The sequence below is a fragment of the Leptodactylus fuscus genome, chromosome 11 (genome assembly GCF_031893055.1).
Source record: "Leptodactylus fuscus isolate aLepFus1 chromosome 11, aLepFus1.hap2, whole genome shotgun sequence".
Lineage (NCBI taxonomy): Eukaryota > Metazoa > Chordata > Amphibia > Anura > Leptodactylidae > Leptodactylus > Leptodactylus fuscus.
Genome location: NC_134275.1, coordinates 55,041,585 through 55,055,709, shown reverse-complemented (window position 1 = coordinate 55,055,709; position 14,125 = coordinate 55,041,585). Strand labels below are relative to the sequence as shown.

At 40.8% G+C, this 14,125-nt stretch overlaps 1 protein-coding gene across 1 annotated transcript in view; it reads left to right on the top strand.

The window, feature by feature from the left end:
- The window catches only part of LOC142184404 (protocadherin-11 X-linked-like), a 905,556-nt gene extending 891,939 nt beyond the window's left edge, over positions 1–13,617 (top strand). Inside the window, exon 6 of the mRNA XM_075259249.1 lies at positions 12,856–13,617. Within this exon, the coding sequence (XP_075115350.1) occupies positions 12,856–13,241 (386 nt within the window). The 3' untranslated portion in view covers positions 13,242–13,617. The remainder of the gene's footprint in view (positions 1–12,855) is intronic.
- The last annotated feature ends 508 nt before the right edge of the window (positions 13,618–14,125 follow it).

Genomic DNA, 14,125 nt, shown 5'->3' with positions numbered 1-14,125 from the left:
TAGAAGGCCAGATGTTTCTGGCTGTGGCTTACCTTAGTCTCCACATCAAAAATACATACATGCTGAGTCAATCATGTGTATGAATGGGCAGTGTCATACTGGCCACAAGACTCCAATACAATAATGGGTCCACAACATACACCCAAATTTGAAGGGTATTGTAGTCTATTTCTTGGGGATTTTTGGAGGGTGTGACTCCAGAATAATTTTATCTGGAGGGCTCAAAGAAACTTAGCCCGACACTGTATATGGGTAGTCAGGTGGTCATCAGTAATCTAAAGTGGTATGGCCAGCCTGCACAAAACAAGGCACTGGTAGAGGGAGGTGAGCTTAGGAAGAGATTACTTTGAGCACAGCCTGTACGAAGTCCAGGGGGTTGCAAAGCATTTACTGTAGACATATGTATAATAGAGAACTTAGTAGGTTTTCAGCGGTCTCCGACTATTGTGAAACTCTTGCTCTCAGTATTGCCAGTTTGCCGCAGGCTTTAAGACCATGCTAGACGTTGTAGTGTTGTAACAGCAGGAGAGCCACAGGTTGGAAATGACATCAACTAAAAAGTCACAATTTCCTAAAGGCAGAATTACGGATAAATTACAGTAATCACATTTCTATTCTTGATGACCTTGAAGAGTTTCCGCACATTGTCATTGACTTCACCGCCATTATAAGGCAGGTTAACAATGGAGTTATTTAAAAGAAATGGTGCCACATTGAGACACATTCTGATGAAATAAATAATTGAACATAAATGAATAATCACATCATTAATTACGTTTAATTGTGTATTATCCTCTTAACAAGGTCCTTCAGTAATCACACAGATGAAGTGGCAGGAAAAAAAAATCATCACAACAAGGTCAAAGTTATAATGTTTTTATCGTCGATGAACTTTTGTAAAGTTTTTAGCTCAGTATTTCAGCATTGTTCATTTTATAGAATGCAGGTAGACAAGTAATTCAGCAAGGTCATCAACACTATAGTGGTAGGTGTCCTTTGGACCACTTGTCTTAGAGGTCCATAAAAAAGATGCATGCTATAAAAATATATGATGGGGCTTCTGGTACAGATTTTGGAATTGGGACCTCAGTGCTCATGTGGTGGTTGTAATACTTAACAGAAACTAGGACAACCTCAAAACGAAGGTGTACAAACCAGGTGACTTCTATGGGGCCAGTAGAAAAGTGGGACAACAAGTCTAGGTGGCCACCAACTGGTTTCCAATGTGTGATGAAAACTTGATGAAGCACCAGCCCATGAGTTTAAAATTTAAAAAAACAAAAAAACGAAAACAGGAACCAGTCCTGCTGCCATTCATCCTAGAAGAGGTGTGTGTGTGTGTGTGTGTGTGTGTTGGGGGGGGGGGGGTCTATAAAAGTGTATGGATCTTAATGTGTAAGATTGAGTGTGTAATGGTCTAGTAGTCCCCATTGAAGGACTTGGCCATTAGGTCTTCTGTAATCTATTTATGTGCCTATCCCTTTACAAATAAGGTGTGGAGAAGTCAGAAGGAGGGTCCCTTTAATTTACTGTTTGCCAGAGTGGAAGCAACTGGAGTGGAGTGCAGCTAACACTCTGGAGGACTTGCTGTAAACATTTATTACAAAGGACTTCCATTCATTTGAACTTGCACCATCTATGACCATATTTTTCTCAGAACAATGCAGCTCCAGTAATATTAACTGGCCCACCTATTTTTGGATGCTCAGATAGGAAAATCCATTTTTATTAAAGAAGCACAAACCTTAAGTCCAATGTTTTGTACAGTAGTGATCTATAGTTTACAGAGGGGCCCAAGGGATTGTTTGAAACTCCATGTTGTTCTTTAGGCTCTAGGTTCAAGTAATGTTAAACGGGACCACTGGTTTTCATTGAAGAGCCCTAATGGATATATGCAGGGGTGTAACTATAGTAGGGGTGCAGAGGTAACAGATACTGACAGGTCCTTCACCCTGAGAAGGCCCCACATATATATATTACGCTCTTTCAAATAGCACAATTTAATTGGGAGCCCCTTCACAGATTTTGCATCGGAGCCATGAGCTTCAAATTACATCTCTGTGTGTACAGAGACTTATGTAGAGGCAATGCTTCATGGTAAATAGTATGCAAATTCGCTCATATCATGCAAACCAGAGTGGTGAAGTGACCCTTTGGGTGAGGTTTTTGTTTTGGCTGCCTTTATTTAAGGAAAGTTATAAAAATCATTTAGAATGAAGTTACTTAATATTTTGCCCAGATTATTTCAAAACACTGTAGGTGACAGGAACAATGGTTGAGATTAGTAAAATAATTAATCATTAAGAAAAAAGGTCTCTTGATGGCTTCATCTGATGGCTTAGAAGAAGACCTTTCACCACCTCTTCCAATAGCTTAGAAGAAGACCTTTCACCACCTCTTCCAAAGGCTTAGAAGAAGACCTCTCACCACCTCCTCCAACCCTTTTGCATCCTTCAACAGCCACCGCATCATCAAAATAGCCATTCCATGCAATGAAAGGGTTGTAAGCAATACCTTGCAAGTATGGATGATGAGAACATTGTACGTAACCCTTGAAAGAGTTTGATAGGCAGGTTGGAGTGAATTTACGTAGGAGACATTAAGGTGAAGTGCAATGGATACAAACCATTAGATGCACCGGGCAAAACAGCTATTACAGACACAACACACAGACGCAAGAGGAGTGACCTTTCATTGCTTAAGGCCATCAACTATAATCAAAGTACATAATAATAATATGTGGTTAGAGCTAATGTCAATGTAAGTGGCAGATCAAATAAATCCAGGACTGCGGGGAATCAGAGGTAAAGAGACTTCTTATCTTAATTGTTTAAAATGTTGCGGTTTGATAGTTGAATATTCTGATGTCAAATTAGAGCTTCGGGTGAATGGAGTTCTGCTCCATGAAAGCTTTGATTATAAATATGAGAATATATTGACCCAGGAGCTTGCTGCTGAATAAATACTCCAGCCAACGTGGCCATTATCTCTGATCTCAGACAAAGGATTGTGTAGTTTGTCCTGATTCTTATCAGCGAGTATACCGGCCCTGTCCTTATAGGAGACCTCACAGTCATCATCTAAGTGATGACCTAGACAAGGGCCCAAGTATATGATCACCTAGTTGGATGTTTGGGATTAAGATTTATCACAATGAGGTTACAGCTACACAGGGAAATTAAAAGTTCATTTGCCAATTATACGAAAGTCCTTAGGTCCACCAGAGGGAACAATTCTAAGACCCAACCTCCAACATGTCCTGTCCTTTTAATGGAAAACATGCCCAAGTATTATCCATAAGGTCTAACAGAATATTTGCAATGAACCCAATAAATTGACCCTGGAGCAAATGATTGGCTCTAACAGCAGATCCAAATTTGGCTGCCATCTCCTGGATATTTATGGCCCCTTATGGAACATAGGTCCACCAGAGGATCCCTCTAGTATTCTGGTGGGCCAGTTCAACCCTGAGTTTTTAATGCGTAAGGGGTGTGTCCCCCATTGTCAAGAAGGAAGGAACACATCTTAAATTTCAGCATGCATTCCCATGGGGGAGAGGCAGAGGGGGCTTACTTTCCTTTCTCCATTAAACACCCATGCATGATCGGTCAAGCCCATTTTACATGGTATGGCGATGTTCAGAGGACTAACTTGGCTGACCATAAATTTGCCACGTGACTTCAGTTGTTTCTTATAGGACAGAAAGTTGCAAACAACCTTGAAACTGCAGCAAAAATGATGTGCCTAAATTTTTAGACTATTGGTAAGCTACTTTCCCATAGAAGACATTTTAACTTGTGATATAGCCACAAATTCCGTGTCATTTTCCTTTTGGTTTTTGTGTAACCATAGGCTAATGGCCCAGTACAGGCCATTGATAGGCTAGGATACCTGCGTTTTGATCTATGGGAAGAACAATTTTTGGTGAAAATCCTTCAGTATCAGTTTTTATGTAATTGGGAGGACACATTTTCTTAAGCTATGGCCATGAAAAATATAAAATAATGATAATAAAAATATACAACCCTGTCCTTGGTGCTCCGGTGTCCTCCACTGCTGTCTTATCCCGTGGCACCCTGGGGCTTCTTCCAGCAGAAGTCCTTGCCTCACATGACTGCTGAGGCCAATCAGCTGCATCAGGAAAGGACCCAGGTCGTCACAAGTGAGGTCCTAGTTCTTTTCCTTAGGCCGCTGATGCATGTAAGATGAGGACTTCTGCCAGAACAAGATCCCAGGAGCAGCAGGACTGAGCCATGGTGGAAGTCCCCTTTAATGACTACTCGCATAGCTTTAAAAAAAAGTTTTGTTCAGCTGTTATATGATAGTTCTCACATTTACCCCAATACAAGCGTTCTGAAAGGGGAGAGGGGAAAAATCTTCTACCAGACTCCTCTGGTGTTGACTTATCAGCCCTGAGCATAAAAGGATCGGGCATGTTGAAATCCATTCATCCCACTCTTTGCACCCTTCAACAGCCTAATTAGCATATTGGGTGCTACAACTAACAGTATTGATTGCTCAGTAACAGTAGGGGCTAGAGAAAAAATTCCAACTGTTCTGGAATTAGTGGAACTTATTGAAGGATACAAAGAGTTGGACATGCTCTAGATGATGAAAGGTCCTCTTGAACTACCAGAACAACCTGTCTATTAAGAGATATTTCTTGATGTGATGTATTGCATTCATTAACCAGACCATATTTCATGCTAACACCCCCTCTCCATTGCTTTTTCCATCTTTTTCCTGTTTAAATGGTCTCTTACAGAATTACACCTACTAAATTATGTCACTCAGATGCCTGCCTTTGTTCCCCTGGGTAAGTTAAACCAATAATTTCCCCTCCTCTTATGGCTGAAACCCTTTGCTTGGCCTGAATTCAATTCCCGAGCATCCAATACCCCATGGCTTCATGTCTCTTGGCTGAAATGATTCTTGCCCCCCTCCTCCGTCATCAGCATAACTTTGCTAAGTTCCCGCTACGCTGACAGTACGACTTGCATTATTTAGGAACGCTTCAGGAATGAAGCCATTGCTGGCAACCCAGAGGATTGTATTGACCCAGCTAGATAAAAATTCATGTATGACTTGTGTTGTGGAAATATAACATCCAGCTCAGTCATGACTCAATTAAAGGTAATTTGCGTAATTGTCTGCTAATCGTTGCCTGTTCCGTAATGAGACAAAACTCGTCAGAGTTGTAACCGTGCCTGGTTAACATCCACAATCTGTCAATCGTCATTATTTTAGTGTATGGGTACCTCATGCAATGTATAATGGTTGATAAGAACTTCTTGAAGAGGAAAAAATATGGCATAACCTATACGAAATCCATTGTGATTCGGAAGTCTTCCATGGGTTGGCAGAAATTTGTACAAATATTATGAGCAAGTGCATGGAAACTAGCTTTTTTTAGCTTAATTTTCTATTATAAAATTCCCTTTGGCCTCTGCAGAACGTCTGAAATTACGGCTTTACGTACATGACCTAGGTGCCCCAGAAGGAGGATGATGTGTGTCTACGTAGCCGACTGATCATCTATTGCTATTGTATGGCTGACATATAAGCGGATACTGGGAAATAGTTTCAGAATGTTCAATTTTTGATCGGTGCTCAATGGAAAATGTCAAAAGATTTTGATAGAGATCCCGTTTCAAATTCTCTGGAATATTACGATACATTGTACCTCTTTTTGGGCTTGGAACAGACAGACCAGCCTATGCTCCCTGTATGAATCAATGGACCGTAGGCGTCCATGATCCTGGTATCTGTTCACCAGTTGTTCTTATTTGGACCACTTTTGTAGGTACTAACCACTGTATATAAGGAACAGATAGGATTCCGAGGGTGAAAACAAACAAACAGACGACCACGCTTCCTGGGGTCAATATTAACAAACTGGATAGTTCATAGGTAACTCCAACTGCCTCGGTGTTGGAGATAAACCAATAGATCAAAAAGTGTTGCAAGTAACAGGAAGCTCTCCCGGCTAGAAGGTCACGTTCGATCAGTGTGTCCAGCAGGTTAAGAAAAAAATCACCAAAGCCATGGGATAACAGCAGAGTGGTTTCAAGTTCCGGAAAACAAGCCCGGGAATCGCGTTCCTCACAGACACACTGGGTACATAATTTGGTAGAACACAAAGCAGCTTTATTCAAGATAATGCGTTTTGGGATGTAAATTGCTATTAAATAACATACCCCTTCGTCAGATCAGTTTCAGGTTTGCTTGTTTGCATGTGTAGGGATATTTCATAGCAATTTACACCTCGAAACGCATTATCTTGAATAAAGCTGTAAACAATGCATACAAGGAGCAGCTATTCTAGAGATGTTCTGATGCTGTCATATAACAATCACTATTTGGCCTATATCAAAGGCTCCAAGACTTTCATGCTTGCCAACTTTCAAGCCAGAGCCCCTTTCTGCCCCAAATTTCTTACCTTTTCATTGTCTATTCAAGAAATAATCCATGTTTGATGGGACTTTTTACCACCAGCTCCAGTTTTTTTGCATCTTTACAACTGTCAAGTGTGTGGTGACAAGTCTGTCATTGGACAATATCAGAGAGCTCATAATCAACCCCTTTGTCTGCTCCTTTCTGACACCACCCACTTGACTTGGCACCAAACAGAACTGCAGCGATTGCTCAGGAACAATGGGGACTAGAGCAAAAATTCCAACTGTTGAGGAATCAGTGGAGTGGAGCCTACTAAAGGATGCAAAGAACTGGAGTTGGTGAAGGTTATGGCTGATCTATATTTTACTCAGGTATGAAGGATCTTTTTTTCAAAAATAAACCTGACATTGGTTTTCAATGACAAATGTTCCTTGACTACTTGTATAAACCGTGGCAGATGAACATTAGTATTACTCACCCGACTCTACAAGGCGCTCTACCTGATATCGTTTGATGGGCAGTTTCAATCTAAACATCAGAAGCAAGGAAATGAAGCACACCATTCTCGCTGCTGTCTGTCTGTCTATCCCGTAAAAGCTAATAATTACGGTGTCTTCAGATATGAAATCTACATCAAACACAAACCACCCTGAGTAAACAAGACTTGTACGTTTGATACAGACTCCAAAGACGAGACATCAGAGTATTTCAGTTTTACGAGCGTCAGATCATCTTGAGAGTCTATATTTTAGGTTAAACCTGCTCATTTTAGTTCTTCAATTTCAAAGTTTAATCTTCAGCTCTCAATTTAATTGTGAATTTCAAAGTAGTTGTCCAGTTTAGAAAGTAAAATTTTATGTGCCCTAGTAGGAAGTTCTGAGTTGATAGAAGAAAGTCTTCAATTTTGGGTCCTCATCTTTTTGGCCAGAGTGGATACAAAGAGTGTCTCTCACTTTGGAGGATCTGTCCCGTCCTGCTATACATAGACAACCCATTGATTTGTATGGATACTGTGTATTGATTTATTTCTCCTGTGGTGGCGCTGATATTGGACTGATGGACAATTTTTACCTATTTTTAGTTCAAGATAGGCAACAACCAGTATATTCTTACAGCTTATGCCTGGTTCACATCTGCATTTGGTAATCCATTTGGGGAGTCCACATGGGGACCGCCAAACGGAATACCAAACATATGGACAAGCGGTGAGCAGTGAAAGCAAACGGACCCCATAGACTATAATGGGGTCTGTGTGCTTTATGCGCGCTGCCCGCATGAGTCAATGTAGACATGAAAGTAAATCAAAAAGTACTTTTCTGTCCGCATGTTCCAAGCGGACACCGCGTGGAAAGCACATGGAGCCCCTTATAGTCTATGGGGTCCGAGTGCTCTCATAAGCTCTCTGCTTGCCAATGCATTTGGTAGTCCATTCAGTGGAGGTCCCCATACAGACTCCTCCAACGGATTACCAAACGCAGATGTGAATCAGGCATAAGAGAGAAGCACTGAGGAACATTGTTCCAGTCCCCCCCCCCCCAAGTGTTCATTGTGTTAAGGGTATGGCTCAAGTAATGGGCTTCAGCTACCATACAACCTGTATCCAGGGGTGAAGCTATTCTTCTAAGGGCTAGTTCACACGGGGCTCGGGACCGCGTATTTTGGTCCTGATTTTGACACGAGAAGTCGCATCAGAATAGGACCAAAATGCGCCTACCGCGGTTTCCCAGCTCCGGAGTAGACCTAAATGAATGAGCCTAGTCCAGAGGGTGCTGTCATTAGGCGGACACCGCGACCCGAAGAAAGGGCAGCTCGCTTCTTTTTTTCCATGAGTGGGAACAAACCGCTCACAGAAAAAAGGACGCTAGCGGTCTACATAGACCTCTATTGTGAGGGGGCAGATTTTGAGGTGGATTCGGCGTCAAAATCCACCTCCTCTTGCCCCGTATGAACGAGCCCTATTCCTGTCAAACCCTTTAAAGTAAATTGGCCAATAATATTTCTTTATTTTTGTTCATCTTTTTGCAGATGTTTTTTCTTTTATGGGCTTGGCCTTGTCTCAGTTACCCAAGAATAGAAGAATGGAATAATAAATGACTGAAGTTAGGGAAGACAAGATAGAAGACGCTCATTTAGATTTCCATAAGATCTGCTCTTCTGTTTCTAGTGTTAGAAGTAAAAGGCAGCACATTGTGGCAATTTGCATGTGGATGTGTTTTTATAGCTTCCGTTTGCTGATGATTTATGTTAGCAAATTCCCTGTTAATAGATGCAAATTCGATGCATGGCTCCATATTACTCACGTCTTATCTCATTAACATATCTATGGAGTATGTAACATGAAATCACACAGATAAGTATTCCGTCCATTCCGGGATGGATGCGTTAAGTTTATTTTTATGCAGCTGGTAAACAAAAGCCGGAGATGTCTCCATTACCGGAGAGAATGCAGGGCCGCCTATCACCGACGCCAACAACAGGAAATCTCAGATGAAATAGAATTCTCAAAGACATTGTAATGACAGATTAGAATATTTTCTAAACTCTTAGTAAATACAAGAGATTTATCGAGATGCCCTCAAAATACGGCGACTTACACATCCTGTGTAGATAAATCTGCTAAGCTAAGAACAGAGATGGCTAAGGAACTTAAAGACATGTACAAATATACTCTTGGAGCTGCAGATAGAAAGAGCTTTAGTCTTGTACATAAATAAGGTCACAAAGTGCCCCTGAAGGCAGTGCCAAATCTAGTAATGCTCCATCTTGATCTTGATGGATTTACAGTTCTGACCACGTGGACCTCACCAATGCTGGGCATAAAGCGGTAGCATCACTGCTTGAGCTATTCACATTATGCACATCGGTGGTAGATGCCCAACTGATAGAGCTGTAGCATAGCCCCCATTCACTTAAGATGTCCATTTACATATTTTAGACTCCTGAAGTGGCAGATTATGAACAGTTGGCAAATGGTTGTTCATAGATCCTCTGATTTTGGCAAAATTAGCCCAGGATCTAATGTGTGTCCTCCAACAGTCAATATAAGTCAAGATATGGAAAATAGATGGCTGCCAAAAGAGAATGGAGGTGACTTATTCTCTCGGTATGTAGGAGACTCCTCTGTCTTTGATGATCTTGATGATATCTCTTGTGGATACAATGATACTGTGACAAAGACTATTACGTCATTGAAAATGGACACCTGCAAACATTTGTTCTATACATCCAACCATCAACTTATGTTGGGTGTCACCAAAATTGGTTGCATTCTTTTTTTTTTGGCCATATGTCAGCTGTAATTTGTGGATTGGCTAGATTGATAGACTAACTCCCTGTAGGAGATTTGTGTGTTGTGTACATGTATTTCCATGTATGCGTGTGTGTGTGTGTGTGTGTGTGTGTGTGTGTGTGTGTCATACATCCACCATGTGAGCAAAAGCATAAAAAATGAATTTCAAAAAAGACCCTTTATTTTATTTTTATTTTTTTTTTAGAAAACTGTTGGCAAGTCTTTGTGTAGTTTCTTTATATTGTTCATATTTAATCTGGTAAAGGTCTTGAGTTTAGGGTGGACAAAACAGTTGTCAGAATAATGATTGGTACAAATGCTCGATAAAGCTTCATTCCAATTCCAGGAGAACAAAAAGTGTCCAAAAATCGAATGTGTATGGTCAGGTATAAAGAAGACCTTTCACCACCTCCTGCTCTTTGCATCCTTCAATAGATGCTGCTCCACTGATTCCAATAGTTGGAATTTTTTTCATTTTCCTCCACTGGTCCCAAGCAGTTTAGTTTCAGAACCCAATATGTTAATTAGTCTCTATCATGTAATGTGGGTGGTCCTGGGCTAGAGAACATAGTCTAGCACCACCCACTTGGCAGTAGAAAGCCAAATTACCATATTGGGTGCTGAAACTAAAAGAAATGATAGCTCAGGAATTTGTAGGGGCTATATAATAAAAATCTCTCTAAGGGTCTGTTCACACAGAGTTTTTTATAGGTGGATTTTGGCGTGGAATCCACCTCAAAATCCACCTGCAAAAAAATCACTTGAACAGGAGCTGCTCACTTTTTTTTCCCGCTAGTGATTTTTTCCCTTTCTTCCCACGGCTTCCGGAAGCCATGGGATCAGCGGCATAAAGTTATTCATTCGGGTCTAACCAGGAGTGGGATGTCGGTGCACTGGATCAGCATTTCATCGTGGCTAGTCGCGCAGAGTTCACACGGCAGGAAAGGTTCTCTAACGAGAACAGGGGTCTCAGTGGTAACATATTATAAGCTTCTCAAAGGACCAAAGTTGGATGGATCCTCTGATTTTGGCAAAATTGGCCCAGGATCTAATGTGTGTCCTCCAACAACTGATATAAGTCAAGATACAGTAAATAGATGGCTGCCAAAAGAGAATGGAGGTGACTTATCCTCTCAGTATGGAGGAAACTCCTCTGTCTTTGATGATCTTGATGATATCTCTTGTGGATACAATGATACTGTGACAACAAAGACTATTACGTCATTGAAAATGGACACACACCAGATGCCGGACCCCAGAACCCTATTCCTACCATACGCTGCTTACTTCTATACAAACTTCTACCTTAAAAGACTACTTTTTTAAACAAGTATTCAGGCGTAGAACTTCTCCAAGACTGTAGGGATAATGGGTGCCATTATCAATAACATTTACTAAAGCTAGCTGTAGGGATTTTTTTTTTTTCCTCAAAAATCTAGAAAATTTCTCTCATCTTACTAGGAAGTAGCTGAGCAAACTACCCTTGCAAATTGCTTATATAATCTATGCTTTATGAAATCTTCATTTTTATTGTACTGCATGAGATTGAGGAATGTTCTCTGAAGGCTCAAAGCATGTTGCAGTCATATTTCTTTATTGCGGTTTCTTATCAGAGCGTTATACTGTAGCTATATTTATTAGCAAAATGAATAATGTGGGGGAGGGGCAGGTTGTATAGTATTGCGCTATACTTATATATAGCACACACATTTTGTTTATAGGATTATTCAAGAATTGTTCATTAGTGAGATTTTTATATTTGGGTCAGCAATAAGAAATTTGATCAAGAATATCCATATATTTTTGTAGAATTGCAATAGTTACAAGAATATGTTGTAGCAGCCAATGCCATGTCTATATGTGGTAAACAGAAGGTTTTGTTTTGGTTGTTTGCTTTTTTTTTTTTTGTTTTGTTTTTTTAAATTGTTTTTTTTCCATGAAAACTGTTCACTACCCAACCCAAGGCCTCGTTCACATCTGTGTCAGTAATCTGTTTGGTGGAGTCCACATGGAGACCCACCCGAATGGACTACTGCATGCATTTGCAAGTGGTGTGCAGTGAAAGCACACGGACCCCATAGGCTATAATGGGGTTAGTGTGCTTTCCACGTGACCTCCGCACGGAACATGTGGACAGAAAAGTACTTCACAATCTACTTTCCTGTCCGCATGACTCGTGCGGAGATCTCGTGGAAGGCACACGGACCCCATTATAGTCTATGGGGTCCTTGTGCTTTCACTGTACACCACTTGCCGTTGCGTTCAGTAGTCTTTTCACGGGGGTCCCCATGTGGACCATCCGAATGGATTTCAAAACGCAGATATGAAGCAAGGGTAATACATCCAGGCATGGTGGGAATGTACCTTTGTAGTAAAGAATTTGTGACCAGTGATATAGTCACGACAATACTCCAGTATTTCAGTCAATGTCCTCATTATCAAGTAGACTTCTTTCCACCAAACTTGAGGCCTTCCACCCCATGTAGTTGACAGAGTGAAAAAACAGCGAGATGCCATCTGTTAAGTCCATTGGCTGCATCACAAGTGAAATTTACCCGGTTTGTTTCCAAACACCACAAGAATTACCAAAATAATATTTTTGTAGACTTTTGTTTGGTTCTACCTTCGCTTCATGCGGTGAAAAGGATGGATCTTTATTTTAACCAAATTTGGATCAGGTCATCTTTTATGAACCTTGTGAAATACTTGAATTTTTTTTTTTTAGACCTCTATGAAAGGGGTGGTAAATTTTCTTATGGAGACTGCCTATAAAGTGTGCCGAGTCTTCTAGGCGATGCATGCTCTGGGAATTCTGGGAAAGGATTATACAAATAAGTTTTCCTTGATATAAAAATAAAAACCTTCAGATGGTAGCTACCAATAGTGGCTGGCTTTATGAAGTCTAGTGACATTTTCTTCCATTAAAACCGATCCAGAATACCTCCTCCACAAAGAGGACACCCCCATCAACAGACATCTGTTTTGGGGTCATTGCCACTTCCAAAAAGTTGCAGTAGAATTTTTTTTTTCCTTTTTACATCAAGGACAACTTACTTATATTTGTTTTGTTTAGGTTTTTGTTCTAACAATTGATCTGAAAAATTCCCAGTCTCTCTTGCCCTACAGACAAAGTACAATCGCTAAAACTTTTTTTCTTTGTTTCTTTCTAGCAATTGAAGTCAATCTTCAGAAAGCCCTTGCGGAAGCTTCGGAGACCTGCACCCAAGAATGCCTCATCCTCGGCCACTCTGATAACTGCTGGATGCCACCATCACTGACCCAATACCAACAGTCTAATCCACCCTTGCCAACATTTGGATTCCAGCAAGGTTGGGGAAGAGGTGCAAGACCAGATGGAGTACACACCCTTGGAAGACCTCTACCCAAGGAAGATATTGACAAGGGGGCATCTCGACCCCAGTTTTACAACACATGCGAGAGACACTGTACTATTGAAGATCCTGTCAAAGTTATTCCCTTGGCAAATTTCACCCCATGTCAACAAGCACCAGCTTCAGGGAGTAATTCTATCTTTGTACACGAGCACCAGCTCTGAAGTGTATCTAGTAGCTCTTTCTGTGTATACTTGTGTGTCAGATGTACATAGTCACAGCTTAATACTCCATAAAACATATGTAAGATACATAGGAGTGTGAAATGAGCTACATTGTGTATATAGATCTCTACATCTAATGACTGAAGTAAGACTAATGACATGTATTGTATGTTCTTAAATGTGTCACCCACAATCATTAGATTAGAATCCTAATCTTCTAAAACCTTTTTTGGGTTATGGTTAAGCCAGCTGACTTTTTGAGGGGCATAAATGGAGCAGTAGCCTTTGCTGTTGATGGTTCGTGTAACCACATGTCCTCATTCCTGAACTGGAAGACCTAGCATCTGCCCAGTCATCCATTTATTTTAAGAAAAACGAAGAGTGACAATCGTAAAAATCAGTCTAACCTATAATTTTAGACCTAATCTGAAATCCTACATGTCCATGGCCCTATAATACCTGAAGGGGTTCCATCTACGGTACAGATGTTTGGGCTAATATCCAACAAACCTAGAAAAATGCAGTCAATATAAGAAACACTGACCAGAGGAGTAGCTAGGGGAGAGACTTGCAAGGTAGGTAGTCCACATGTTGGGTGGTGTACTGTGTCCACCCTTGAAATGTCCACCAAAGACTTGTTCAGGTGAGAAGAACTTCTCATGACCACCATACACTCTGGGCTTGTTGAAGAGTGTATGTGTTCTTAATAGAGACAGAAGAATAAGCTGGTGACTTATATCCCTTATGAACAAAATAATGTGATATGGTGAGATCCAATTGCCCGAACCTTCTTTTCCCCAGCATCAGGAGGGCAGGTATAAAGCCCACAAAGACATTGGATGATCCAGCCTGTCCTACTGAAAATACTTACATTCATATTCTCA